Source organism: Asterias amurensis, chromosome 9 (assembly GCF_032118995.1).
Source record: "Asterias amurensis chromosome 9, ASM3211899v1".
Classification (NCBI taxonomy): domain Eukaryota; kingdom Metazoa; phylum Echinodermata; class Asteroidea; order Forcipulatida; family Asteriidae; genus Asterias; species Asterias amurensis.
In genome coordinates, this window is record NC_092656.1 from 19,240,176 (window position 1) to 19,268,042 (window position 27,867).

Sequence of the window (27,867 nt, forward strand, 5' to 3'; positions counted from 1 at the left end):
TAATGAATTAAATTGAAATTGAAATTGAATTAAAAAAAAGTGAAGCAAATGATCGCCACCATTAAAAAGGAAACTCTTCTTGATACATAATGATTACCCAAATACCAAGAATAGTTTATTCAAACAATAATATATTCGACAATACTTAACAACAAAATTCTTTTAAGGAATTGCACTGAAAATTGTGTATTGCACTTATTGAACCAAAAAAACACAACTTTTTGCCTGGGTCATCAAAATCCGCTTGCATGAAACAGGCTTTAACTGTGGAATGAGGTGCATGCACGTAGTCTAGTTCCATCACACACTTTCCAAGTATTCGCAAAGTCTAGAATTGCTCCGAATAATCAAAGGTTTAATTTGTTAAATAGTTTTTTTCCCTTCAAATTTATTTGATCCACCCATCCGCCACTCCAGCGTAACCACTCGACCAAATTTCACTTTTAAGATAACTAACAAATGTAGTTAACACCACAATTTGAATTATGATTGTCAAATGGTTTGCACAAATTCTTATTTAATTCAAAATCTACAAGCAATTTTTAAATTGAACAATAATACCTACATATTCCTCATACTTACCACTCACTACAATCAAGTTAAGATTAGGGCGTGAATTCCTTTGTAAATTTCAGGATTATAAAGGAAAAAATCTTAAGAATAAATATTTACGGAATTAAATTGTACCAGTATACTTTTACTCCCCTTAATAAAATTTGCTTAAACTGTAACTTTAATTATAGGCCTACTTACGTTCAAACATTATTAATGACACTAATAATAATAACAATAATAGGTTCTTATTTATTATTTCTTTATTAATATTACCAAGGTAGGTTCTTATTTATTATTTCTTTATTAATATTACCAAGGAATATTTGTTTGTTAAATGTTGAATAATTTAGACGGGAATGTGCAGTACTGGAACCAGGAATTTTGTTCCGTTGTACGAAGGATCGGTATTCTATAATTAAATGCAGGGGGAAAATCTAAACTTTAAATAATTTTAATTCTATGCAAATCAGTTACAGATTATGAGCTAAAACTACAGGGCCCAATTTCGTATAACTGTTTATAAGCATAAAAAAAGCTTGAACATTTTTTGCAAAGCAGAAATGAGCAAAGTACCAGTCAAAGTTTGTACATGTGACGTGCTAGTTTGACTGGTAATCTTATAAGCATAGTTTTGTTAGTGCTTAGCTTCTTTTTGTGTTTTACTAGCTCTATGAAATTGGACCCAAATGTGGAGCATGCTCCACTGCTGAAGGGAACCGACTAGATCCATTAAATTTAATGAATCCGCCCTATCGTTTACACTCCAGGTCGTACAGTTCAGACACGGAAAGACCTGTTAAGACAGAACAAAATAAAAACAATTTAATTTAATTCATAAGGTATCAGCTATTGGGTTTGAACTCATCCTTACCAGGCATGCTCAGTGGTCTAGTGAACATGTCTACTTTGAATGGGGGTTGATGGTTCGAATCCCACCCTGTGGATTTATTTCTTAAAACACTCCAAAAAGCACCGAGTAGGGCCTTCAAAGCAACTACACATTGGTGTAATAATAATAATAACAACAATAATCGTTTTTCATATCGCGCTTTTCACACCCGAAGACCTTCACTAAGCGCTCGCACCATCATTACCCCTGGTCACTGGGCCATTTAATTGATTCCTTAAACCATCTCAGCTCCTGGGATGGGGAGTATACAGCCTGTGCAACATTAATGTGTGCTACTCGGCTAAATCAATCCCAAGAACCACCTATGCCATCATAAGTAAGCATTTCCCCTGGGGTGGAGAGAAGCAAGTTATAGTAAATTGTCTTCCTCAGGGACACAACTGTCCAACCGGGACTCAAGTGTCACGACCGAGACTCAAACCAACACTCTGCTGAACAGAAACACTAGAGCTTGAGTGAGTAAGGTGTTCTTATCTGCTCGACCAAGACACCTCGAGAAAGAAGAAAAAAAAGAAAAAAAAGAGAAAAAAGCTATTTCCGTCTCTAGGAACCCAGACTATAATCTGAATTGAGTCACCTTGAACTGACACTGTTGTATGAACTTAACCCTTTGGGGCTCAGAACAAACGAGCCAAATGAAACACCTTGATGTAAAAGAACTTCTGTTTGTATACCTGATGTTTCCTCAATTGTTATTTGGCAAAGCACTGACCCAACTCCTGTGATTCGCTCTTTCAGAGACTGTACAAATCTCATCTTTGCTTGAACATTCTTTGAAAAATCTCAGGTCCCCGTCCTTAAATTATTGTTTAGAATGTCTTACTCTTTTCATAGTAGTCGAAGACGGTTACAATACCCTTCCTTGGCTCCTTGACAAATTCTTCTCGAGTCACCATGAAACTGACACAGGTGTCCTCTTTCTCAAGCTGTCATGAAGAAAGAATGGAGCATACAATGAGGTTTATTACTTGAAATTAACTGATGCGAAGAACAAGAGTCTATGGTGGCCTCTGTGTTACTACAAGCCTTAAGCTTACATTTAAACCGACAAAGTTGAGGTTTACAGTTTAATTGTTGCTTGGTATGTTTTCCATATTTCCTCCTCTTTTTTGGTAATTTTAATGTTTGTTTGTGAGTGCATATATTGTATGTAAAAAAAAAGTGCTTGTACTTAAAAAAACAAGACTAATTTTTAAACTCTTAAAGTAAAAACAGCCTGGTTGGACGAATTTGTGTGCTTTCAGATAAGAATAAAAGACTTCTGGCTAGAAGTCTTTTATTATTTTAGTGAGAAATTACCTCTTTCTCAAAAACTACGCTACTTCAGAGGGAGTCGTTTCCCACAATGTTTTATACTATCAACAGCTCTCCAATGCTTGTTACCAAGTCAGTTTTTAAGTTAATATTTGTTTTGAATAATCACCAAACATGTACCTTCCCTTTAATGGTGCACTGGTGTTATGAACCCAAAGAATGATATAAAAGAATCATTTCACAGTTCGACCTTTACCTATACTCTCGTCTTTTAAAGGGACACATTGCCTTGGATCGGCGAGTTGGTCTATGACAAGTGTTTGAAACCGTTTGTTATGAAATGCTTATGGTTAGAAAGATGTTTTAAAAGTAGAATATAATGATCCACACAAATATGCCTTGATTTGCACCGTTTTCCCAAAATTTGACTCAACCAAATGGTGTGCCGCGTTAGTTAACTTCTAGACATTTTTGTGTGGATCACTATATTCTACTTTTAAAACAGCTTTCCAACCATATGCATTTTATAACAAAAGCTCTTCAAACGCTCTTCAACGTCCAACTTGCCCGCTCCAAGGCAACGTGTCCCTTTAATCTACCTGATCATAGTAGAAGTTAACTTCCTTTCCTTCGTGTTCGACCATCTTAGGACCTGCTTCCTCTTGTTCCAGTGCTTGCAGACTGTTTGATTCCGGTTCAAACCCAGACACCATACGCACTTGTATGACTGCCATATTGGAAAATTCATCTTCACCATTGTAGCTAATTTTAAACAAGAATAAAAACATAAAATCTCATAATCAAGTATTCTGTACTCTGTGAATAACATACTATCACCAGTTTACCTTGGCTGAACTTGTTTTATAACTTTGCCGCAAGATCAGTGTTTTGGTTTGGTTTTTTCTGTGACAATGTAAGTTTGACTGGAGAGCAATAAAACATCATCCCGAGGATAATAAAAAAAAATAAAAAAAATTCAAAATAAATAAGTACTCTCTCGATCAAAAAAACATACAAGGTCATTACTTCCTCACTTTCATAACCAAAAATAGATCCAAATGTTTCCTGCTGTCTATGAATCCTATATGCAAATTTTCACAAGGCAACTTCCCAACAATACCTTAGACTACATCTGACATACTTTTCAACATTTAGGCCGTGTTCGAAACAACTGACATATTGTCGTACTTTTCCACTTTTTAGGCAGTGTTCGAACGGCAACTTCAGCTAGATTATCTGTAGCCAAAGTCGCCATTTCCCACCAAACACTCCAAAATGTTTCCACACTGTAAAATGTGATGTCACAATACAAATCACTATTGTGTGCCATTGAGTGTGTAATAAAAATAAAAAAATGTAAAATATAAAAAGACTAACTGTGCACAGATGGTCATGCTGTATGAAGTACATGGTAACTGTCTAGGAATCTGATTGTCGGCTGAAGAGATATCGATGGTAAATGGCGGTTCAGCTGACACCTCAGGTATGATGTTATATGTCACTATCACCTGTCAAGAACAGCAAAAATAATAACTCAATGTTTAGCCATTGATCAGCTGCCATGAAGTTTTATTTGTAATGATAAACAGTGTGCCACTACAATACTAGTAGACATAATAGCGCCGGTGTCCACCAATTTTAGGCAGTCATGGTCAGGACTGGAATTTCATCTTTGACAGGGCAAGGCAATTTTCACTTTGTAAATGGCACTTCCATAGGGCCATTTGAAAGTAAATGGGAAACTTTTGATGGGGCACCAAGAACATGGGCAACGGGGGGCCATGGCCATACGAAGCCCTGCACGATTCCCAATAATGACCCGGGAGCCGCAAGGAGTCTCGTGGGGTCTCGAAACCCATCGCACACTACTTGCAAACCCATTGCAACGTCATCATGACTGAGATATTAATTCTGAAGACTGATCAGTTTCTTGGCGAGTATGCAGCCTGTTTGTCCAAGTAAAGTGGTACACCAAGCTAAATCAGTCTGTGACAGGTGAAACCTGTCATGGTTTTGTTTTCTCTGCTTAATTGGTTAATTTCCTTTGATTTTAACAAAGAGGTGATCTCCATGGTTTTACTCTATTATATATATTTACTTCGTCCAGTACACTGTATATTGCATCTGTGGGAATGTTCTTCTGTTCTTCAGCCAATCTTAATCTTAATCTTTGCACCCCATGGTCATTGTTTGTTGGGACCTGAAACCACAAGTAGCACTAGTCTCATTTGCATACTCCTTGTATTGATAGTTGTTTCATGTTTATTCATTAGCTTAGTCATAGCCCAGGAATGCAGTACACTGGTTCCTGTGGGTCTTTTTTCATAATCTTAATTCAGTTGTTCATAAGACACCATTCTGTAAGGAGTAGTTTTTATAGAGATAGTTTTGTACAGCGCTGGCTGCGCGCGGTTTCCACTGTTGGAAAATAAAACACATTATCTTCATCACAATGTTGTTTCCAGACTTGATAAAGAACTCTCTGTGTCACATTTTCTCGGTGTCACAAGTCACAAGGACCATCTCTACCCTCGTATAACAAAATAGTCTGGTTCCTATTTTCAAAATTACTATTATAGCATTCATTATTGTTATTTGATACAAGGTACATGACCAAGATGGAGACAGCATGATAAATGTGTTCTGTTTTAAGGATACAACTGTCATGACATGATGTTCAGCTGCAGGCAAGTATTTTCAAATCGACAAAGACTGGATCTGAACCCAGTACAGCAAAGATGAGGGATAAGTAGTTACCTGAGTCAAGGCACAGCCGGACCCGGTAGCAGTCATCTTGATTTCTTCTGGAACCTTGGGTATCTGCTCAATCTGTAGAAGAAGACTGTTTTCTTGGGTGACGCGAAGATTTCTTATGTCATCATCGCAAGAGAACTTAATCCCTAGTGATATGTCTAGGTTACCGCCTGAGTACGCCATCATGCTGTAGTCAGCCAAAGCTTGTAAGGCCATCACTGTGTCCTGTGAAAACAACATGTTATAAAATAGGTCTAGTTTGGTTTGAGTGGAAGGCGCTAACTTTGATTTACGAGGTAAAGACAAATGTGGATTAAATGTTTGGATACGGGTTAGAGTAAAAGAAAGGGGTTAAGGGGTATGGTTAGGGTTTGGTTAATGCCCAGGGCTGGGGTTTAGGGTTAGGTTAATGTTATGGTCTGGGGTTTAGTGTTAGGTTAAGGGTAAGGGCTGGGGTTAAGGGTTAGGTTATTGTTTAGGGCTGGGGTTTAAGTTTAGGTTAAGGTTATGGTCTGGGGTTTAGGGTTAGGTTAATGTTATGGACTGGGGTTTAGGTTAGGTTAATGTTATGTCTGGGGTTTAGGTTAGGTTAATATTATGGTCTGGGGTTTAGGGTTAGGTTATTGTTAAGGGCTGGGGTTTAAGGTTAGGTTAAGGTTATGGTCTAGGGTTTAGGGTTAAGTTAATGTTATGGTCTGGGGTTTAGGGTTAGGTTAATGTTATGTCTGGGGTTTAGGTTAGTTTATATGTTATGGTCTGGGGTTTAGGTTAGGTTAATGTTATGGTCTGGGGTTTAGGTTAGGATAAGGTTAAGTGCGGGGGTTAAGGGTAAGGTTAACGTTATCTGGGGTTTAGGGTAAGGTTAACGTTGGGGTCTGGGGTTTAGGTTTAGATTAAGGTCTATGGCTGGGGTTCAGGGTTAGTGTTATACCTGAGTGGAAGAGAACCCTCCCTCAGCATTACGTTGCCCGACAATCCAGCGAGCCACGGGGTTACCCTTGACTAGGGCTTGCGATTTGTCATAAGACCTGACGTAGGTGAGAAGCACGTAAGATGTAATCTCAATGTTCTGGGACGACGCTTGACGATGGAGATATGGGGATCGTTTGTCTGTGTTGAGAACCTCCGCCCCTTCCCAATGCATCAAGCCTTCAGATTCTGTGAAACAAAAGGTTCATTTTTGAAACGATCTTGAAGTCTAAAAGAAACTAAGGTTTGCTGAGGCTCTGAACAGAACCAGAGGTGTGACAATTGTCTTTGTTTTGACCAGTATAAAGGTCTCGATTGAAAATGTCAAAATGTTTAGATAATATTTAAAATGTGAAGCTCTAACAAACATAGAGTTACCGCAATTCTTAGTTTCTATAGTTTTGCCACCATGTTAAAGACAAAATATCAATACACCGCAATTGAAAAAATACAAAAAAAAATTGGTAGATCTATATTTTGACCTATTGAACTCTTTCACAATGCAGAATGCACCTCAGCACAAATCATGCCTACTATTTCCACCATTTCACGAGTCGATTCTTTGGCGCCACAAAATGGCAGACTGGGGCCAATTTTACAAACCCAAAAAATGTATCCAAGAAAAATTGTCAGTATTACTATAGTGATTTGTATTGTGACATCACACTTTTCTTAGCCACTACTACTTGTAGTTAAGATCAACCTTAGCTCTTTGTGAAATCGGTCCCAGAATAGGTGGGTGTAAACAAGTGGGCTGGGCACAATGAAATGAGTAAGTAGAAAACACTCACCCACTGCAAGCTCATTCAGTCTTTCCAATAGAGTATTTGTGTGAGGACTTCCAGCCAAGATGTAAGCATACGTTGCTAAAGCCAATGTGTACATGTCTGCCGATTGGATGTCCACTTCCTTGTTCAGACACTGCACACCTTTTCGGATATGTTCAGCCTGGGAAAAACAAATCAGGGTTTACAGCAACGTGGCAAACAAATCAGGCTCTTTTGGAAAAGTGGAAAGAAAATCAGGCCCTTTTAAAAGAGCGGAGAGGAAATCAGGCACTTCAAAAGAGTGGAAAGAAAATCAGATACTTGTTAAAAAGTTGAAAGAAAATCAAGCACTTTTAAAAGAGTTGAAAGAAAATCAGATACTTTTTAAAGAGTTGAAAGAAAATCAAGCACTTTTAAAAAGAGTTGAAAGAAAATCAAGCACTTTTAGAAGAGCGGAGGGCAACTGAGCACACACTTAACCTCCTCCCCCTTGGGTGCGCCACCGACTGACAACATGGGTACACTTCTAGGCTTACCTCACTTGCGTCTCCTGCTTCAATGAGTGATATCATAACATAAGCAGTGAGTGTTGCTTGGTCGTTAACATTCCCCTGTGAAGAAAAAAAGACCAAGAGGAAATGTTATAAGTACAATTATCGGCTAAATCTTTGATAATGTTAAAAGAAGCTACCTGCCCCCAACTGTTTTACACTGACCAATCAGAGGGTGTGTTAAAGGCACTGAACACTGATTACCTAAAATATGAAACTGATTTATTAAGGAGCAAAAAGAGATGATGGTATGAAAAACATTGTGACCCTACCATTGCAACGTCACATCCCAAGTTTTTGTAAACAAAGGTTGGAAAACTATGGAAAGCCACAAATGCACAGCAACAACAGGTAGATGCAGTTTGCAAAAAATGTTACACAACTATTTAAAAAATAGTAATGGATTTGCTGGAAACACAGCAACAAACTTTTTTTAAATGGAAGTTTTCAAAAAAGTTGAATTTGGTCATTTGTCTGTAAAAACGATTAACTTCATTCGGTCGGACGTGCCAACCAGAGCAGTTTGTTTCTTGACCTTGGAAGGGTCTATAGCACTTCAATCTTACCATCATATCTTTATGGATGACCTTGCCGACAGATTTAAAACATCCATCCTTCTGTTGAAGACTCAACAACCAAACTTTACTCTTTGCCAACTCCTCGGGATCAATAAAGATATACTTGGACGCCTGCGCAAATGACCGTACGACAAACGCCGTCAGCCACGTACTTCCGGACGGGTCACTCATACCAAAAGCTGAGTAGGATCCATCGGTGTGTTGGTACGTTAACTCTCGCTGGTAGCCAATCTCCATGTGTTGCTTTGCTTTAGCTTCAACGCCTGGTGTTAGCTTGTTGATCCCTTAACAATAATAATAATAATAATAATATTAGTGCTTCTTATATAGTGTACATATCCAACGGCTTTACATCCCATCAGAAGGACGAAGCATCATAGTTAAATGTCTTGCTTAAGGACACAGGCGTCACGACTGGGACTTGAACCAACACTCTACTGATCAAAAACACCAGAGCTTGAATCTGGTGCTCTTAACCGCTCGGCTATGAAACGTCACACCCTTGGGTGTAGAGATGTGGAAACTCAAGGTAAGGATGATGAGGTGACCAAGCCGCAGCCACAGTGGTAGCCGCTAACTCAAAAAGGGGCCTTCATAAAAGGTCTTAAAGGCAGTGGACACTATTGGTAATTGTCAAAGACTAGCCTTCACAGTTGGTGTATCTCAACATATGCATGAAATAACAAACCTGTGAAAATTTGAACTCAATCGGTCATCGAAGTTGCGAGATAATAATGAAAGAAAAAAACACCCTTGTCACACGAAGTTGTGTGCGTTTAGATGGTTGATTTCGAGACCTCAAGTTCTAAATCTGAGGTCTCAAAATCAAATTTGTGGAAAGTTACTTCTTTCTCGAAGACTATGGCACTTCAGAGGGAGCCGTTTCTCACAATGTTTTATACCACCAACCTCTCCCCATTACTCGTCACCAAGAAAGGTTTTATGCTAATAAATATTTTGAGTAATTACCAACAGTGTCCACTGCCTTTAAAGTACACTGCCTAGTCTTTTGCTATGGACTACTCCAAACATAAGGTCTGATGATCAGGCCCACTTCAGGGGATCGTATACAATTAGTAACTGGAACCCACTTTACGTTTCAATCAAATATAGTTGTAGATATATACCATAAAATTAACCTGTGACAGGTTTTAAAAAGATGGTAGGGTTTTTGAGATACTGTCGAAAATCTGGAGAGGTTAAGTCCACGCAGGAAGAATAAACTTTCCAAGAAAGAGGTCAATACAATCAGAGAAATGTTACAGTCAGTAATAATTTTCAGATTGAATTTTGGGGGAGTTTTCCCGTAGCTGGGAAGGCATCGAGTTCATGTATTTTCCTGTGACTTAACTTAAAAAAAAAAAAATTTAAAAAAAGATCAGTTCAGTCTACCTGTAAGATAGTGCAAGACAAAGATGTTGGGAACGAAACCGATCATATTTTGTTCACCGCATCCAGTTGGCATACGCAGAAGCTGATCCAGGTTGCTGATTGAAGGACCCATCATATCACCTAAAAATAAACAACGAAAACAGAAATAAGAGAACAAAAATAACAAATATTTCCAGAAAAAATAATTCCAACCACTTGTATCTATATGAAAATTGGCATGGTAAGGTATTACATGTAATATACATTTGGTTTGCGGTAACACCATGTGTGTATCTTCTTGCCAGGTAGAGTTTGTTCTTTTGAGAACCCTTGCCTTATCTTCTACTACCGCGGAGTAGATTTGTGGAATTCGGGAGACTTCTCAGTTCTGAAAAGAACTGTCCTGCTTTTCAACTATTACCTGGGCACTCATATCTGCTCAAATCCACATCATAACTTACCAATGATGGCAAGAACTTAGAAGATTCGTTCAACCTGAAAGAAACTTCTCAGGCTAAATTTTGAGGAATGTTTAAAAGCACAAAAAGGTCTTACCTGTGAGAGTGATGATTCCTCTTTCAGAGCCAGACACAAAGTTCTCAGGTAGACCTTTCAGAATAATGTCCTCAATATAGACGCCGTTCTCATAGTCTAAATCAATCACAAATACAAGATTTAGTTTAGAGATTTTGTAAATTATTCTTGATATTGTTATTAAGATTATGGGATTTGAGGCATTGCATGGGTTGGGCATCAATGTATGTTTGGTTTTGCGGTAACACCACGTGTATATCTACTTGATTGGCAGATTATGTTCTGCAGAGAACTTATCTTACTGGATATCGAACCCACACTCTGCTGCTGACAACACCAGAGCTTGGGTCCGGGGAGCTAGACAGCTCCGCCACACACGCCACAATCGTGATCATCTTGTTGATTTTGGACTATAAATTAAAGACAATGGACACTATTGGTAATTGTCAAAGACCAGTCTTCTCACTTGGTGTACCTCAACATATGCATAAAATAACAAACCTGTGAAAAGTTGAGCTCGATCGGTCATCAAACTTGCGAGATAATAATGGAAAAAAAAAAACTTATCTCACGAAGTTGTGTGCGTCTAGATGGTTAATTTTGAGACCTCAAGTTCTAAATCTGAGGTCTTGAAATCAAATTCATGGAAAATTACTTCTTTCTCGAAAACTATGGCACTTCAGAGGGAGCCGTTTCTCAGGTTTAATGCTAAACATTGTTTTGAGTAATTACCAATAGTGTCCACTGCCTTTAAGTTTACTCAACAAATTTATTGGCTCTGCAAGCTAACCACGGAATTCCATGCTTACATCCAACAGAGTTAAGAGCTGTACAGGATGCGTGAGCGCAAAATTAAGCGGTAGGCAGAAACATTAAAGTGACCCTGAATACTTACCGACAGGACAGAAGAATGTGCTGAAAACTTGTTCAGTTTCTATACCCTCAGGCTGAAGAGCAAAAAATAATTAAAATTTTTATACTTTTCATTTTTGATTAGTCATCCCAAATTATGTTAATCTAAAAGATGAGATATATCCAAGGTAAGAATGCTTCCAATTTGGTTTGTTGTTTAAAGGCTATATGTACTTTTTCCTAACAATTAACACAATGTCCACAGATTTACATTAAACTTACACAGTTTGAAAATTATGATAGTAGAAAGCTTCCCTTGAAATTTTACTTACTGAGGTGCTGCAGTTTTTGAGAAATGAGTAAAAGTAATAATTTTCGTCTCAGTTTTAGCATGTAAAAACGTATTAACCAGTTATGCTATGGTTTTGGTATAATATCATAACTGGTTAATGGGATTTTACATGCTAAAATCATTTTGGTCTCATGAGACCAAAATGATTTTGTTACTTGTTTTACTCATTTCTCTAAAACTACACAACCTTAGTTAGTAATATTTGAAGGGAAGCTTTACACTATCATTATCTTCAAACCCTGTAAGTTTTATGTAAATCTGTGGACATTTTGAAAAAGTACCCGAATCCTTTAATCAGGCAAATGTAGCATCAAAACAAATGTGACTATTGTTACAGACGCTAATACTGAATGAAGAAGATTATATATACTTATAAGGCATGCTTTATCTGAGTTTGAGGCAATGTTCTTGTAGTAGCCATCACAGCCAAAGTTGCTTTATTCTGACGCGTCTTATGAAACCTTCTCAGAGTTCCTTTGGGTGGGGATCTACATATTACACAATGAAATACAAACCTTGACTAGTAACTTCTTTAAGACGGTATCAGAAACTCCAAGCAGAGAGTCGTCCATTTCTCGTCCTACACAAGCACCAGATGCCTCTACGGAAACAGCTGCCACTGTAAAAGATTAGACGGTCAGAGGTCAAGGTCAGTAACTTCAGAGACATATACTAGTATACTGGTATACAAACTAAACCTTTTTAAATAAACTGGAAAAGGCCAGTTTTCTCACTTGGTGTATCCCAACATATGCATTAAATTACAAATCTGTGAAAATTTTGACTCAATTGCTCATCGATATTGCAAGAGAATAATCAAAGGAAAAATACTTTTCTTTAGTTTACCTTGAATGGGAATATCTCCAAGTTCGATAGCCTTGACGTAGAATGAAACTGATTGAGACTCGCCAGCACATACACAAAGCTTCTCCACTCGATTCTGATCGTCAATCTCGTAGCTACTTGACGCTTCTAAAGTGAGCTCAACCTAAAGAGATTGAAAAACAATGACACATTGTCTTCTATTATCAGGGCCCAATTTCATAGAGTTGCTTAAGCAACAAAAAAAAGCTAAGCAAAACAAATTATGCTAACCAGAATTAGGTTACCAGCCACAATACCATGTTACATGTGCAACTTGTGACTGGTATCCTGCACAATATTGCTAAACAAGGGTTTTCTGCTTAAGCGACTCTATGAAATTGGGCGCAGGCACCATGCTTGGCCCTTGGGAAACAAGTAGGAACATTTTATTGAGTGCAGGGCTGATCGTACGGATTCATGGTGTAAGCTTTCACAGGTTTTTTTTTTCAGGTGATTCAACAACACTTTTGCTGACATTTCTAATGGCCCAACAAAATCAGAAATCAGATCGAAGTAGAAAGATTATCATGCCTATTCTATTTAACATAACCTAAAAAAGTTTGATCATTTCATAGTTATGCTCACCATTAGACATTCAGATATGTAGTTGAAAACTACCACAGTGACTGGTACAAGCTCATAGCGAATAACGGAGTAAGGTAATCTCATATCAATGAAGAACGCTTGGAAGGCTGTGATGCTGGTCAAATCGGACACTCCAGCCCCGTACTTGGTGGAGGTACAGAATCCATGGCCAATCCACTCCGTGATGGTGTGTGGAACATGTACATTGATGTCCTTGTGGCCGCTATCGCTGTTAGCAATTTGAGGAAAAATAAATGTTACAAAATCATAAAGCTGTATTCTATTTAACACTACTAGTAACTTTTTTTTTAGTTGCATTGGGGGATTCAAAGAAGTTTACCTCAAACGAGGCAAAATGTCACTCTTGGTAAGGGGCTACATGAAGAAAAATATCTAAAATGAAAACAACTAAGAAGAGGAGAATTGATATTCCTCTTAAAACAGTCTAGATTGTAGGATGGAGGGAAACATGCACCAGGCAAGGAGTGCCAGAGAGAATAAGTAAGTGGAACAAAGCTGTTGGAATGGCTCTTTGTTCTACATCTCAGCAAATCAAAGAGTGAGAAGAAGCGGAAAGTCTGGTTTCATGCTCAACCAATCCTGATAAGAGGAACAAAGAAAAAGGGAGATGAATGTACAAAATTGTGTCTCAAGAAAGCCGAGTGCAAAAGTTTGATTGGGTTTCTGCCATTCTTAAGCCATTGTAGGAAGGTTCAACTCTACATAGGAATGAAAAAAACTTGTCTTTGGGGTAATTCTAGCCCCAAAAAATGCAACATATATTTTTGTTGGGAGCCATTTTGTTGCCCTCGACCTTCTGCTACTGTGACCCCCAAAAAAACTTTATGTGCCTGGGAGAAAGTGTGGAGCTCCATGCCCTTCTTCTGGGCAAGCAAATAAATGAAGTACTATATGTCTTATAATAAGTGGAAGTTCTAACGATTCGTTCTGGCTCCTCACCAGTCCTAGTTGGTGACCGGGCCTTTTCACACAGTGACATTGGTCATGTTCTCTGGAATAAACTACCTGATTCCATCTGGAACATTGATTCGTTTGAAACTTTAAAAACAGAACTGAAGACACTACTCTTTACATGACTGTATTTTTGTTTCTTAGTAATAAGTTTGCACAATGCTTAATCATTGTACATCTATTTTCGTCTTTCTGTAGCACCATGAGAAACATAGTTTAGAAAGTGCGCTTTAAAGCCATTATACACTTTCGGAACAGAAAAAAAAAAAAGTAGACAGGTTTACAAATAACTTACAGGGTTTACAGAAGGCAATGGAAAAGACCTCTCTTAAAATATTATTCAATGAAATGCTTTACTTTTTGAGAAAACATTAAAACAATTATCAATTCTCAACATCGAGAATTACGGATTTGTAGTAAACACACGTCATAACACGGCGAAACGTGCAGAAACAAGGGTGGGTTTTCCCGTTATTTTCTCCCGACTCCAATGACCGATTGAGCCTAAATTTTCACAGGTTTGTTATTTCATATAGAAGTTGTGATACACGCAGTGTGGGCCTCTGGACAATACTGTTTACCGAAAGTGTCCAATGGCTTTTAACTCATATGTAAAACTAAATTAATTAGCTCTTTTGTAATATCACAGCTCTCTGGTATTGTACTTACTCAATTTCAACAAGTTGATACAACCAAGTCTCTGGAAAGTAGGATCTGATAGTCGGCCCAGCAGCATCACTTTCAGCTCCTTTCATCACAGCCCCTTCTATAGCAGAGTCCTCCATCATCGCCATCGCCATCATCGGCATCGCCATCATTGGCATTGCCATCATCACTTCACCACCATCATTTTGAGCTTCCCCTCTAAAATCTGAGGAGGAATTCATCATTTAATCTCTTTTAGGGCTCATTTATTTTTTTTACGACACACAACACAATGTCCACAGATTTACTTCTTACACGGATAATGAAGATAGAAAGCTCTCCTTTAAATATTACTTGCGGAGGTGCTGTAGTTTTTGAGAAACGAGTAAAGCAATGTCCCAAAGAAAAAAATTCACCTTAGGAGATGAAAATTATTTCAGCATATACAACGTATTTACCAGTACTGGTATTTTTGCAACTATCCATAAAACATCACTTTGTGGTTTTTGCTTTTTTTTTTTCAAAAACTTCATGACTAATGAAGCTGAAACTTCTACAGTTAAATTATATTACGTACATCTTCATTTACAGTAAGTAGGGATTCATGTCATGGCCAAACAACTTGATTTAAGCCGTGACACTTGTGTCCTATAAGCAAGACACTTGACCATTGCTTCGTCCTTCGGATGGGATGTAAAGCCGTTGGTCCCATGTGTTGTGTAACGCATGTAAAAGAATCCAGTGCACTTGTCGACAAGAGAAGGGGTTCGCCCCGGTGTTCCTGGCTGTGGCTGCTTAATGCGCCGTAGCACCTTGTAAACCCTTATAAGGTGCTCAATAATTGGGTCTCCTAATTCATTACTGCAATAACCTATCTTTCTGAGAGTTTGTATATACTCAGCGCCTTGAGTACCTTGTTTGGTAGATACGTGCGCTATATAAGACTTCGATATTATTATTATTAATATTATTTTTTACAAATGTATCAAAACCCACTAAAGGCACTGGATCTGTTTGATAGATGTCAAAAGAACAGTCTTCTCACTTGGTGTATCCCAACATATGCATAAAACAACAAATATGTGAATATCTGGGCTCAATTGGTCATCGGAAGCTCCAAGAAAATAACGAAAGAATGTGCACAAATTGTTGTGCTTTCAGATGCATGAGAAAGGCTTTAGGTCTGACATATTAAAATAATCTAAACTTACACATGTACGGGTTAACCTCAGGACAAGGTGCAGTGTCTACTTTGAGGTTGGTCAGATACACAACACCTAAATCCTGAAAAAAAAATCACAAAAAGACAAGCTTTGGCAAAAGTTTACTGACACTTGAACGTTTCTAAAATGAAGTATTAAAGGGCCCAGCAGCCGATTTCACGAACGCTAGGATTAATCCTATCTCGAGTTAGGACGAGTAACCCGTCCTAACTTAGGATGGATTTTATGCATCCTAACGTCTTCGGATACGAAAACTGAACTCGTCCTAAGATTTATCCTCAGTTAGGAGAAATGGTGAAATCGACGGCTGGCAAATCAGGTCAGTTGAAAAAATATCAATTTAGAAGCGATGTAAAGGGGCCAGAGGTCAAATATGCCAGAAATACATAACAGAGAAAGATGAAATGTCTCACTTTAAAAGCCTGAGAGGCGTCGTTGAGATTTTGCGGTGGCATATAACCTCTAAACATTCCCCCTCCGCTGCTACATCTTGAAGGTTCCGCAGAGCCACCCTCCGATGAGAGTTGTAGCCCCTCAAGTGCCTCAAACACCTACAAATAAAGAGACAGTCATATCTAAATACTTTCATTCTCTTCAGGGCCTAATTTCACAAAACTGTTAAGCAGAAGATACTGCTTAGCAAATTTCTATGCTAAGCAAAAGATTGGGGTGGGGCACCAGTCACAACAATAATATAGACTTTATGGACTCTACGCCAGTACCAGTTTCTGCTAACACATATTTGTCTGTGCTTAGCAGGGTTTTTGTGCTTACAGGCTTTATGTAATTGGGCCCATGTGTGAGACCACTTTGTCTGGGGGTACGGGAGAAGGAGCAGAGAGGGTGAGGGGGGCCTTCTTTGGGGAACAGGGAGTGAAGAAGGGGGTCACAAACTCTCCCACAACTTCCTCAATCTGCCCTTCTTAAATATTATACAAACTCATATTTCAATCTTGGCAGACCATTATGCGATGCCTTCAAACAGCTGTTCTGACTCTGTCAGAGTTCTGCTTACGAGCATTACACAACACACAGGACGTACTGCTTTACGTTTCATCCAAAAGACAAAGCAATCATGGTTAAAGACAGTGGACACTATTGGTAATTGTCAAAGACCAGTCTTCTCACTTGGTGTATCTCAACATGTGCATAAAATAACAAACCTGTGAGCTCAATCGGTCGTCGAAGTTGCGAGATATTAATGAAAGAAAAAAAACCTTGTCACATGAAGTTGTGTGCGTTTAGATGCTTGATTTCGAGACCTCAAATTCTAAACTTGAGGTCTCGAAATCAAATTCGTTGAAAATTACTCCTTTCTCGAAAACTATGCCACTTCAGAGGGAGCCATTTCTCACAATGTTTTATGCCATCAACCTCTCCCCATTACTCGTCACCAAGTAAGGTTTTATGCTAATAATTATTTTGAGTAATTACCAATAGTGTCCACTGCCTTTAAGTGTCCAACTTAACGATACATGTTTCAATACAAGGACTCAAACCCACACTCTGCTAATCAGAAACATCAGAGCTTGAGTTCGGTGCTCTTGACTGCAAAGCAATGACCCTCCCAACGAAGAATTACCTTCTTTTTTGTAAGTCGGTTGTCACCGCCCAAAAGATGGACGCTCTTATCAACGACACCGAACGCACATAGGGAGGACGCTTTGGCTCGGACCGACAAGACGGCACTATCTCCAGGTGCTGCTGTCTCTTCATCGAACGAAACATCCACCTAAACGACAGAGAAATTCATCAAACAAAACACTGAAATAAATTTTAATAATATTAATCATAATAACTACTTTTTATAAAGAGCATTTAACAGTAACTGTATCAATGCATTTCACATTAGTGCCCTGCTCTTTGCTAGACAGACTCATGCATGTGGTTTCACAAATTCTTCAATCCCCACCCGATACTGTTTTTTTCCTAGTTGGAGGTTATCCCAAACCAAAATCTAAAACTGACATTCCATTTACTCTTTGGGGGGGGGGGAGATTAAGCGTATCCTGGCAGGTGCCTGCCTTTGCACGATACACAATGGAAAGTTAAGGTGCATAAAAAGTCAGTGGCCTAACAAACACCAACAAAATTGAAAACAAACTTAAGTTATTCTGGCTTTTAAAATATGCCAAAATATGTTGTGCAGGTAAACATCCGACGTGTTGAACACATATCATTATGAATTGAGGGGGGGGTGGTCAGTGTCTCCATAAAATGATGCTTCTTTTGGCTCTTCCATTTTCGAGCCCGAACTTAAAATGAATCCACCAGAAAGAAAAAAACTTTCCCCTAAATATACCTCATTCTGAAACACTTCCTCCACGGAAATCGTAATGGTATCTGCTACGACCTCTCCATCTTCCCTTATATAATAAACCATGACAGAAACAGCGGGTGCCATCTCATATAAGATTCGGATCTTGCGTCTCGTGGTCTTGGACTGCCCCTTGTTTAGGATGTTGACTGGGATGTCTGTTACTTCCATGTTGGTCCGAGTAGGATACTCTGCAAATAATAACAAAGAAATACTCTTCAAAGTTTGACAAATATTTCTAATAACTAGAATCTGCTGCAAATAAAAACAAAAAAAATGCTCTTAAAATTTTCACTATTATTTCTAAGAACTAAGATATTCTGCAAATACAAACAAAGAAATGCACAAAGTTTTACAATTCTTTATATTTACTATGATATTCTGCAGAAAAATATAAAAATTCTCTTCAAAGTTTTACAACTATGTCTAAAAATACGGACATTCTGCACACACAAAAATCAAGCGAGAATAAGTGGTATGTCAACCTGGGTCGTTTTTCATTTTTATGTTTTTTTTTTTAATTTGAAAAGAGCATAATCTATGACTAAATACTCTTAGTATAAGTTGTTTTAAAATCGAGTTGCTCCTTGAAAATAAATCTGCATGTTTTCTTTCAATGCAATTTTAACCCATTTTTGGTGACATCGTTCAAACTATAGTGACTTTTGAGGCATTCTTCACTTCACTACCAAAGAGTATAACCAAAATAACAACATTGAAGATACGAGGTCCTTTATTAGAGCTTTAAGAACACATCATAATCTCTTGTCTGACCTTTCCTGCCATATTTATCAGTATCTACGGGGTACACGCCTTGGGTTCCTGGGCGTCTGAAGCCATCAATGTCCTCTGGTGGAATAATGGACTCAACAGAAAGCAGAATGTTTCCACGAGACATCATCTAAAGACAGCAACAACAAAATCAATCAATTACATCTATATCAGAGATAAGTAAACAGAACAACCAAACATCTTTTTCCCGCTTTCTCCAATCGAAAAGGCACTTTCACTTACAACAAATTTTGACACTGCATAGCGTTACTTTGGAATCAGTTATGATAAGTGCGCAAGTATACTTCAAATCATTAAACATTCATGGCTTACAAATCTAGCCAGTCTACTCTAATCATGGTGATAACCATCAAGCAAACACTGGTTTAATGAAAACATGGACTTCAACCAACCTCTCCTCCCCCCCCCCACCCCCACCCCCCTAGTTCTCACAAAATCAGAATTTAGCTAAAGTAAGGCCATGTAAGAAGTGCCGGCTACAGCTAGGACTATGGCTAGATTTCCGCATCATCATGCGTTGAGGTATAGGACATCCTTATAGCAACACCCTTTTAGCAACAGCCGTAGCCGTAGCTGTAGACGCTAATTCGGATACTGCCTAAGATGTGTATTAGTTGAGATGGATTGTCTTTAAGAACTGACCACAGTGTGCAAGTAGACTCCATTATATTCTGGTTTATCACTAGTCAGATGAATGGTAAGAGACTGGAAACTGTTGACTCCAGCCGTCTCCAGAACGGGATCAATGTGAAGGAAGCTGTTCGAAGGTGAGATTTGCGGCTGTGCAGAATCGTAGGCAGTGGGGTCTTCGATGCCGTGAGTTCCACCATTCTTTGGATGCCATGTTGATTGGCGGAAGTAGCCTTTTGAAACAGCCTAGTGTCAAGAGAGAATCAGGGTAAAGACAGGGTCATTGTTTGGTTTTTATCACCAAAACTCACATTTTTGTGCAAAATTATAAAGAAAGATACCATCTATTTACTTGTGAAAGTTTCAGTAGAATATGGTGTGTACCTGTTCACTGATTATAAAGATCAAAGCATGAGAATTATCTTCTCAACAAAGATTGTATACGCTTTTTGTTTAAGCTTGCAAACAAAAATTATTTATAAATTATTTGGTTTTTGGATGTACTTGTGGCTGGCTCTGACCAAACCCTAAACTTTGATCCAATTTTCGAAAGTAACATTTTGTTATAGTTTAATTCATTTGATTTTCTTTACTGCATTCTGCCTGACAATTATTCCCACATCACTCCAGTGTTTTATACTTTATGAGGATTAAGTGACAGGCATATATACCCCAGTGCCCAAGAGCTTCTTAGTTTCTCCACGGAGCAGAGAACCATTAAGAATCTAATATTGTTCAAACTTAACACTTAACCGAAAGAAATTACATTAACCAACAGATTACAGCTTTACTCACCTTAAGATTGACGCTCTTTGAACCGCTAGGAATTGTCGTGACTGAGAAGAAAGCCATTCCTTTGGCATCACTGATGACCGTCTCCTTAAAGATACTCACACCGTCTGCTTCTATATTGATTTCTGATTTAGTATCAGCGAGAGGTTTATCACTAGGGTCGGTGAACAAAAGCTACAAATTCAAAGGAATGAGAGTCATTAATTCATCATTTTAAAACGCATGAGGCTTGGGTAAGCTTTAAGCATGCGTACGTACGACACCAATATTGAATTTCTATGATTGATTCGTAAAGCGCATACGTATTAGACTATTGCATGCGTGTACCATGGGACGGTCTTTTAGGCATGCACTTCACAAAGCAATCATGGATCTGTATGCGTATTTACACAGTGCGTGAATACTTGCGCTTGCTAAACGGCAAAAATGGACCAGTAAGAAATCAGCTCTCAATCATGAATCAGGCATGCAACTGCCCGGTGGAAAAAAAAAAGGGCGAAAGATTCACAGGCACACTGCAAATGCAGAGCGAGGCAGCCGAAACGCCATGGGACATGAGACCCACAAGGGTACCCTAGAAAATGTTGAGGTTTATTATTCTCTGAGGTGCATTGTTAGCATGTACTAGGCTTATTTTACATTATTGTAATTGTACATTGTTGTTGCCAGGCATGTAATAGGATACAATAAAATATATGTAAAAATGTTTTTTTTTTTCTTTTGTTCTTATTATTATTTTAGCGCCAATCAATTTAACTCAAACAGAAACGCGGAAAAGTTGCATGCCTGATGAATATGTAAAAACATTGAAGACATTTTAAAACTTTATACTCACCGCTCCAGAGTACGAAAGTCCTGGCTTGAACGTTGAAGGTGCAGAGAACTCCAGATTAAAAGGTTTTTTAACAATCTTAGTTGAGTCACTCGTTTTCAACATTATATGCTCTGAAATCAAAATGCATTTTAAAGTTTTGTTGTAAAATTCAACTACAGTATTTATTGTTTTCAACATGGTAAGAGTTGAAGGGCCATGAGAGATGTATTTTAGAATGTGAGCTTTATAAACCCATACTTTATTATTATTTTGTTATATATTATATATCAAAGTTAACCATGAACTTAATGTAAGGGGAGCCGAGGGCACTACAATATTTAGTTGGCACAGGTTCAATTTTTTAGGCAGATGGCTCATTGATTTGTCTTAGCTTGAACTGTCAGCAACAGTCAGTTATTCACATAAGAAGATGAGAAACATTAATGACATTGATAAATATCAATACAGGAAAATTATACATGATAAAAACAACACTTAGTTCAGAATGCACAAGCCTTAAAGGTCTCCTCACATTAAGATTCCGGTACAAATTCAAATGGCCTTGCCCTTTCCTCATGAGCACCTTAGCAACAGTCAGAGTCAAAGCTGCAGCCATAGCCTTAACTGCTACTCCGGACCCGACTTTAAACAATACTAGTCACCATTGTGTTAAAGGCACTGGACACTATTGGTAAATTCTCAAAATAGTTGTCATCATAACAGAGCAATAGAGAGCTGTTGATAGTATACAACATAGTGAGAAACGGCTCCCTCTGAAGAATCAAAGTTTTTGAGAAAGAAGTAATTTCTCACTAAAATATTTCAATTAAATTCGAGACCTCAGCTGAGGTCTCGAATTCAAGCATCTGAAAGCACACAACTTGTGCGACAAGGGTGTTTTTTGCTTCAAGTATTCTCTCGCAGCTTCGACGACCAATTAAGTTTTCAGAGGATGGTTATTTCATACACTTTGTTATAATACACCAAGCGAGAAGACTGGTCTTTGACAATCACCAAAGGTGTCCAGTGCCTTTAGCGGACAAACCAACACACTTACCTGTTGAAGCCTCCTCAAACGTTGCTTCTAGATGTAGTTTAGCGTTCCAGATACTATAACTACTTGACATCAAGTCCAGTTTAGTCATGTCTACCTCAAACGTGAAACATCCGTCTTTGGCCTAGAAAGTTAATTCAGTCCAAATCAATCACATTAAAATGGAGTAGTAACTACATTTAAAAACTAATTGCGAGTTCGAGTCTGAGAGTTTACTTGTGTTTCTGAGCAAGACACTTTACTGAAATTGCTTCTCTCCACCCAGAGGAAAATGGGTACCTGTGAGGGCAGAGATGGTTTTTGTGGTTGGTTTAGCTTAGTGCGCTACATGTTTGATGGCACAGGCTGTATACTCCACAGGGAGCACAGATGGTTTAAGGAATGAAATGGTCCAGTGATCAGGGTAATAATGTTGGAAGCGCTTTGAGACATGGTGTATCAAGCGCTATATAAAACCGCATAACATTATTATCATTAAATCACTTGTCAAAATAATAACTTCTTCTGCCTTTACCTCAGCAGATGTTTCCACACTCTTGTCTGGGTAGTTAAGTACGCCAACTTTCAAAATAATGGAACCAACCACCGGCTGGCCATGGGTATACCTGATGGGTGAAAAAATCAAGTCCTTCATTAAAAACATGTTAATAAATCCAAAAACAATGAAGCATTGTGACAGAGCAGTCAAGCGCATCAGACTCAACATCTGGAGCATCTGATCAGCAGAGTGGATGGTCAGAAAAATGCTTCGGAAATATTTATTGGGGCATGTATCCAAGTTTTCCATCGACAAGATATTTTATTACAAAAACAGGGTTTGAATAGACAAATCTTTCTGATCAGCGAGTGAGACCAATTTCATAGAGCTGCTTAAGAAAAAAAATAAGCTAAGCTCAAATCAATTATGCTTACCAAGGTTCAATGTCACATGTACCATCTGTGCCAAGTCCTGATCATTTCTGCTTACTAAGAAACAGTCAATCAATATTTTCTACTGAAGCAGAGCTATAAAATTGGCCCCTGAACATGAATAAAAATGGCTGATTACCTTCCACAGACTACAACACTAATCTGCTCAACATCCACCACAACGTAGTCAGGTCCTTGTACCATCACTTCATACTTGGGTAAAACTGAAATAATACATAAAAAGGAAAACAGTTAATCTTAATTACGTCATATTATTAAATTTAATTTTATTGCTTTCTTAGATTTCAATTATGGATTATATTTTCTGCTTGGACACAACCGTTCCAGATTTTCAAAAATGCTTCCCCCTATTTGAAATGAAATTTTCACGGGTTATTTTTATTATATTATCCAAATTTATGTGCAAAAAAATCAAACGGTTAAAATATAATACGGTCCAAGGGCATGCCTTTAAGAAAACTTTGGTAAGTCAGTCAGTCCCACCGTTAATAACTCACCGTACTCTCCAACCGTAAATTTCTGACTGAAATCTCTGTTATGATGAAGAACTTTAATCGTCCACTCTCCTTGAGTGGGATTGGTTGATAGTTTCATCGTCTCATCGATCAGTCCCTGGTTTGTTTCGACACCTAACCACTGGGCCATATGAACGCCTCCTGGTGCCTCAATCCAAATCTTATCCACCTGAGCGGGACATTGATGTCAAGATTAATAACAGCTAGAGTTAGAGTAAGAGTTAAAAATTTATTGTCCACATAAAAAAAACAGTTTGGTTTCCAAGAGTAGACCAACATTTAGTTAGAAAAAATCATTTATCAACAACGAAACACAGATTAAAAGGACAGAAACATCACATTGATGTCAAGATTAATTACAGCTAGAGTTAGAGTTAAGATTTTATTGTCCACATCAAAAAACAATCTAGAAGTTTGGTTTCCAAGAGTAGAACAAATATTTAGTTTAAAAAAAATAATTAATCAACAACGAAACACAGATTAGAAGGACCGAAACATCACCCTCAAATAAAACATCCGCCTATAAAGCCTTGACAACTCACCTCACTTATGTCAGGTCGAAGGTCAGGATGCAAAGTCAGAACTCGGAAATGTACTATACACAAATAATATGGAGAATGAAGAGGAAGAAAGTAATTGGATAGAACATTAAAGGTATCAACTTTCATACTCTAATTTGGGGAAATTTCCTCATTATACCAATCTGTCCAAGAATGATATTAAAAGATCACCAACTTCAAATTTGATTACACCAAGTTTGACCATAGTACAGTTGGTTGCGTCAGTTCGTGAAACCTGCGACGATGTGATACCTAGGCTAGAATTTTCTCAGTCTTACCATTTTGGCCTGCCTTGTACATCGGCTTGTCTGTCTCGATGAAGGTCTCAGTGTAGCAAGCATCTAGGTATACCTTGATCTTCTTGACGATTTCAAACTCCTCGCATTGCATGAGGGTTCTCTTGGCATACATGACCAGGGTGACGGTCTTCCGGGGTGAATCACTGGGTTTAAGCTGTGTCAGTTCAAACAATTAATTAGACCAAATAAGAATTCAAATCACTGAAAGGTATGACAAGTACAAATACTCAAGGTTCGAACCTTGCATTTTGCCTTTAAAGGAACACGTTGCCTTGGATCGGTTGAGTTGGTCTTTGAAAAGCGTTCGTAACCGTTTTTTTATATAATGCATATGGGTAGAAAGATGTTGTAAAAGTAGAATACAATGATCCACACAAACATGCCTCAAAATTGCACGGTTTTCCTTTTACCTCGTCGACTAACACGGTCGGCCATTTATGGTTTGACTCCCATAAATGGCCGACCGTGTTAGTTCGCACAGTAAAAGGAAAACCACAAAACTTGTGTGGATCATTGTATTCTACTTTTAAAACATCTTTCCAACCATATGCATTTTATAACAAACGGTTACAAACGCTTTTTATAGACCAACTCGACCGATCCAAGGCAACGTGTTCCTTTAAATACAGCGTTCCGCCGGCTGAACGCCAGTTAAAACACCTAAGGACCGGTGTAATTTCACTTCATATGGCATAAAGCAGGTGCATGCCTTTCTCACTGTCAAATAAAATAAATCACACCTCCTTCCTTTATAAGTATGGAAGTTTTTGAAATTGAGAAAATAGAAGTAGCTGTTGCAAACAACTTACCAATTAAATGGACCGGTGGTATAAATGCAAACAGTAGTTCATGACCTGATGTTTCGACCCTAGCAGAGTCTTTCTCAAAGGCTGAACGACAACACAACAAACATGAACAGGTAACTATAGTGATTGCTTTGTTTCACTTAGTTGCCTGTTCATGTTTGTTGTGTTGTCATTTTAGCCTTCGAGAAAGACTCTGCTTGGGTCGAAACGTCAGGCCTTTACAAAAAAAAATATAAAAAATGTTTTCTTCCAGAAATGTATTTACATTTGTAGCCTACTACTCACATGAACATCCAAGCAGCCACATGGAGTACTGAAAGTCTCCAGCTTAGAAGTGCCAACAGATTTATCATCCTTGTCCAAAACAGAAAATTGGACGTCAACTGGCTGTGTGAAATTGGTAAAGGTGAGGAAGACTTTCTCGTGACCGCCGGCACACATTACTTTGGGAGCAATGGCCAAATAACCTGCTCCGAAAGCTCTGAAATTAAGCAGAGAAGTTTAGAAGTTAAATTTATCATTTTCAAGTTGTTGTTTTTTTACAATCAGGTCTTGTAGTAAACGCCTGTCTTTCCCTTCCTGGCCTCTTCCTGATAACAAATTTGGTCTTACTGAAGTTTACTCCTAGATTCCTAGAACTATAGTATGAGATTCCTTCCGCTATCGTCTCCAAACAGAACAGAACCACATATACCATAGTTCTAGGAGTAACTGAACTGAAGTTGTCTTACTTTGTACTTTAACTAATCTACCATTTATTTACAGGATATTTTCATTTGTAGGCTAGCCACGTCCATGTGGCCTCAGGAACCTTCATAAATGTATACTGTACAGTGTGAAAAGAATTCAAAGACAAGCAGCTCGCTTCACCATAAATAATTACAGCAGAACACCAGGTACAGCCACGTACGACCAGTATACTCAAAGAACTTGGCTGGAAATCACTAGAAATTAGAAGGGAAGCTAGAAGACTAGCTGTGGATAACTTTCCGTATGGCGCCACCACTCATTTTTACAAAAACTCATCACTCATTTTTACAAAAAGGGATATATCAATCAGATACTACATTATTTTATTTCGAATGAAAAAGTGGTGGCGCCATACGGAAACTTTTCCCTAGCTGTTCTACAAACTTGTCAATAATTTAGTTGAAATCACTCTTCAAGACTTTGCATAACATTCCACTCGACCCTCCAGAAAACACAATCTCCAATTCCATCAAATTCGTCACGCAACCAAAATCTACAGTTTGTCATCCATGCGACAGGCTACCTTAATTGCTACAAAAACTAAGAAACAAATGAAGTCCTCACATTAGCCATGTCGTATTTCATTATCTTTCAAAGATCACTTTCGTCTTAGACCGTCTGCACTGGTGGTGGTGACAGTGGAAACATTTTTACTAGTGTGTGTACAAAAAATTATGTTTATGTCCGCCGCCATGATTTTTACCTCAATGCTTTTACGAATGAGCCAATGGAGGGCGCTTTGCACAAACTAAAGTTTCCGGGTGGTTTTTGTTTTTGTTTTTTTTTGGGGGGGTGCGGGCGGCTCCACATCATGCAACTATTGAATGACAGCTAAACTTTGGCCGTAACTAGTGTTACCAACGGCGAACTCCTAATTAATGGTTTAAATGCTTTTTATTTTGTTTGCCAAGGGGTGGGGGTATGATTAAAAATGCCCACCCAAGCGGTGGCAAGCTCCTAAAAACTTAACACGCCCCCCCCCCTCCCGCCTGCCCGAGACCCAAGGCCTCAAGTTATAGGCATAGGCCTAGCCTAGGCTGGAGGATTTATCCACGGGAAGCTAGGCCCACTGGAGCTACCGTCCATGAGGACTCTAGGAGGTCATGTCACTTTCAAAAAAAGTAATAAAGATTCGGCCTATTTGTTTTCTCATTATTTAAAAATGATTTTTGGGGTTGAACAAAGAATTGACTAGAGTGGGGTTCGAACCAACGACCTCCGGATTAACGTAAATTTACCCAGTCAGTTTCCCTTGTGTATATTGATATTATTTAAAAAACTTACAAAATCAAATTGTTGTTTTTCACCAAATAGGCCTATGCCACACCAGCCTACAATGGATAATCAATATGCAAAGGCTGTTTGAGACCCGTGTATAGGCTACGTTTATAACAAGAAGAAAAACGTGTTTACCGGTTTCTTATTTCTGCCTGTTTCTCCAACGCAATTTTCTCTTCAGCTTCCTCGTTGGCGATGTCGACAGGTGGAACGGGAACGGGAGGCATAGGCGCAGGCAGTCCCGGCATAATGAGTGGTTCATCAATAACGGGCTGAATCTTCAAGTTCTGCCCGGTCGCATACGGCAAAACATAGATGACACAGACAACAACAATCCAAACACGGGTTCCACTTTTGCTGAGCCCCATGGTGGTGCCGCGATGACACAATCCTCAAAGAATAATCTTCAACTCTCTATCTCTCTCTCTCTTCTTGCTATGAATTTTTGTAGCAAAAAAAAATAATATGTTCGTATTCTTGCCAGTTAACATAAACGACTACTTTCGTCATCCGATTTTGCTTGTCCTTTTGGTGTTCATAGCAAAGGCAGGGCGTGACGTCCTCTAACTATGAGTTGTGAAATTCTTTTGTTAA

At 38.4% G+C, this 27,867-nt stretch overlaps 1 protein-coding gene across 3 annotated transcripts; it reads right to left on the minus strand.

Annotated features, from left to right (window-relative positions):
• Positions 1–99: 99 nt before the first annotated feature.
• Positions 100–27,770, minus strand: LOC139942223 (pregnancy zone protein-like). 3 transcript variants are annotated; one of them, XM_071939006.1, is made up of 32 exons: positions 27,409–27,770; positions 25,531–25,726; positions 24,419–24,593; positions 24,123–24,175; positions 23,563–23,749; positions 23,184–23,268; positions 22,650–22,740; positions 22,139–22,259; positions 21,103–21,212; positions 20,271–20,441; positions 19,488–19,721; positions 18,828–18,954; positions 18,039–18,244; positions 17,319–17,468; positions 16,150–16,287; positions 15,725–15,797; positions 14,538–14,739; positions 12,897–13,125; positions 12,294–12,435; positions 11,963–12,066; positions 11,139–11,190; positions 10,265–10,360; positions 9,731–9,850; positions 8,327–8,622; positions 7,746–7,820; positions 7,234–7,390; positions 6,405–6,631; positions 5,477–5,698; positions 4,097–4,227; positions 3,319–3,481; positions 2,289–2,391; positions 100–1,348 (listed from the first exon to the last, which is right to left on the minus strand). In XM_071939006.1, the coding sequence occupies exons 1-32, from the start codon at positions 27,639–27,641 to the stop codon at positions 1,305–1,307; spliced, it is 4,713 nt and encodes a 1,570-aa protein (XP_071795107.1). In that variant the 5' UTR covers positions 27,642–27,770; the 3' UTR covers positions 100–1,304. The 3 variants fall into 3 exon arrangements, with proteins under 3 accessions (XP_071795107.1, XP_071795109.1, XP_071795110.1); XM_071939008.1 differs by lacking the exon at positions 27,409–27,770 and adding an exon at positions 26,560–26,685; XM_071939009.1 differs by lacking the exons at positions 24,123–24,175; positions 27,409–27,770 and having other exon boundaries at positions 25,531–25,669.
• Between the last annotated feature and the right edge of the window lie 97 nt (positions 27,771–27,867).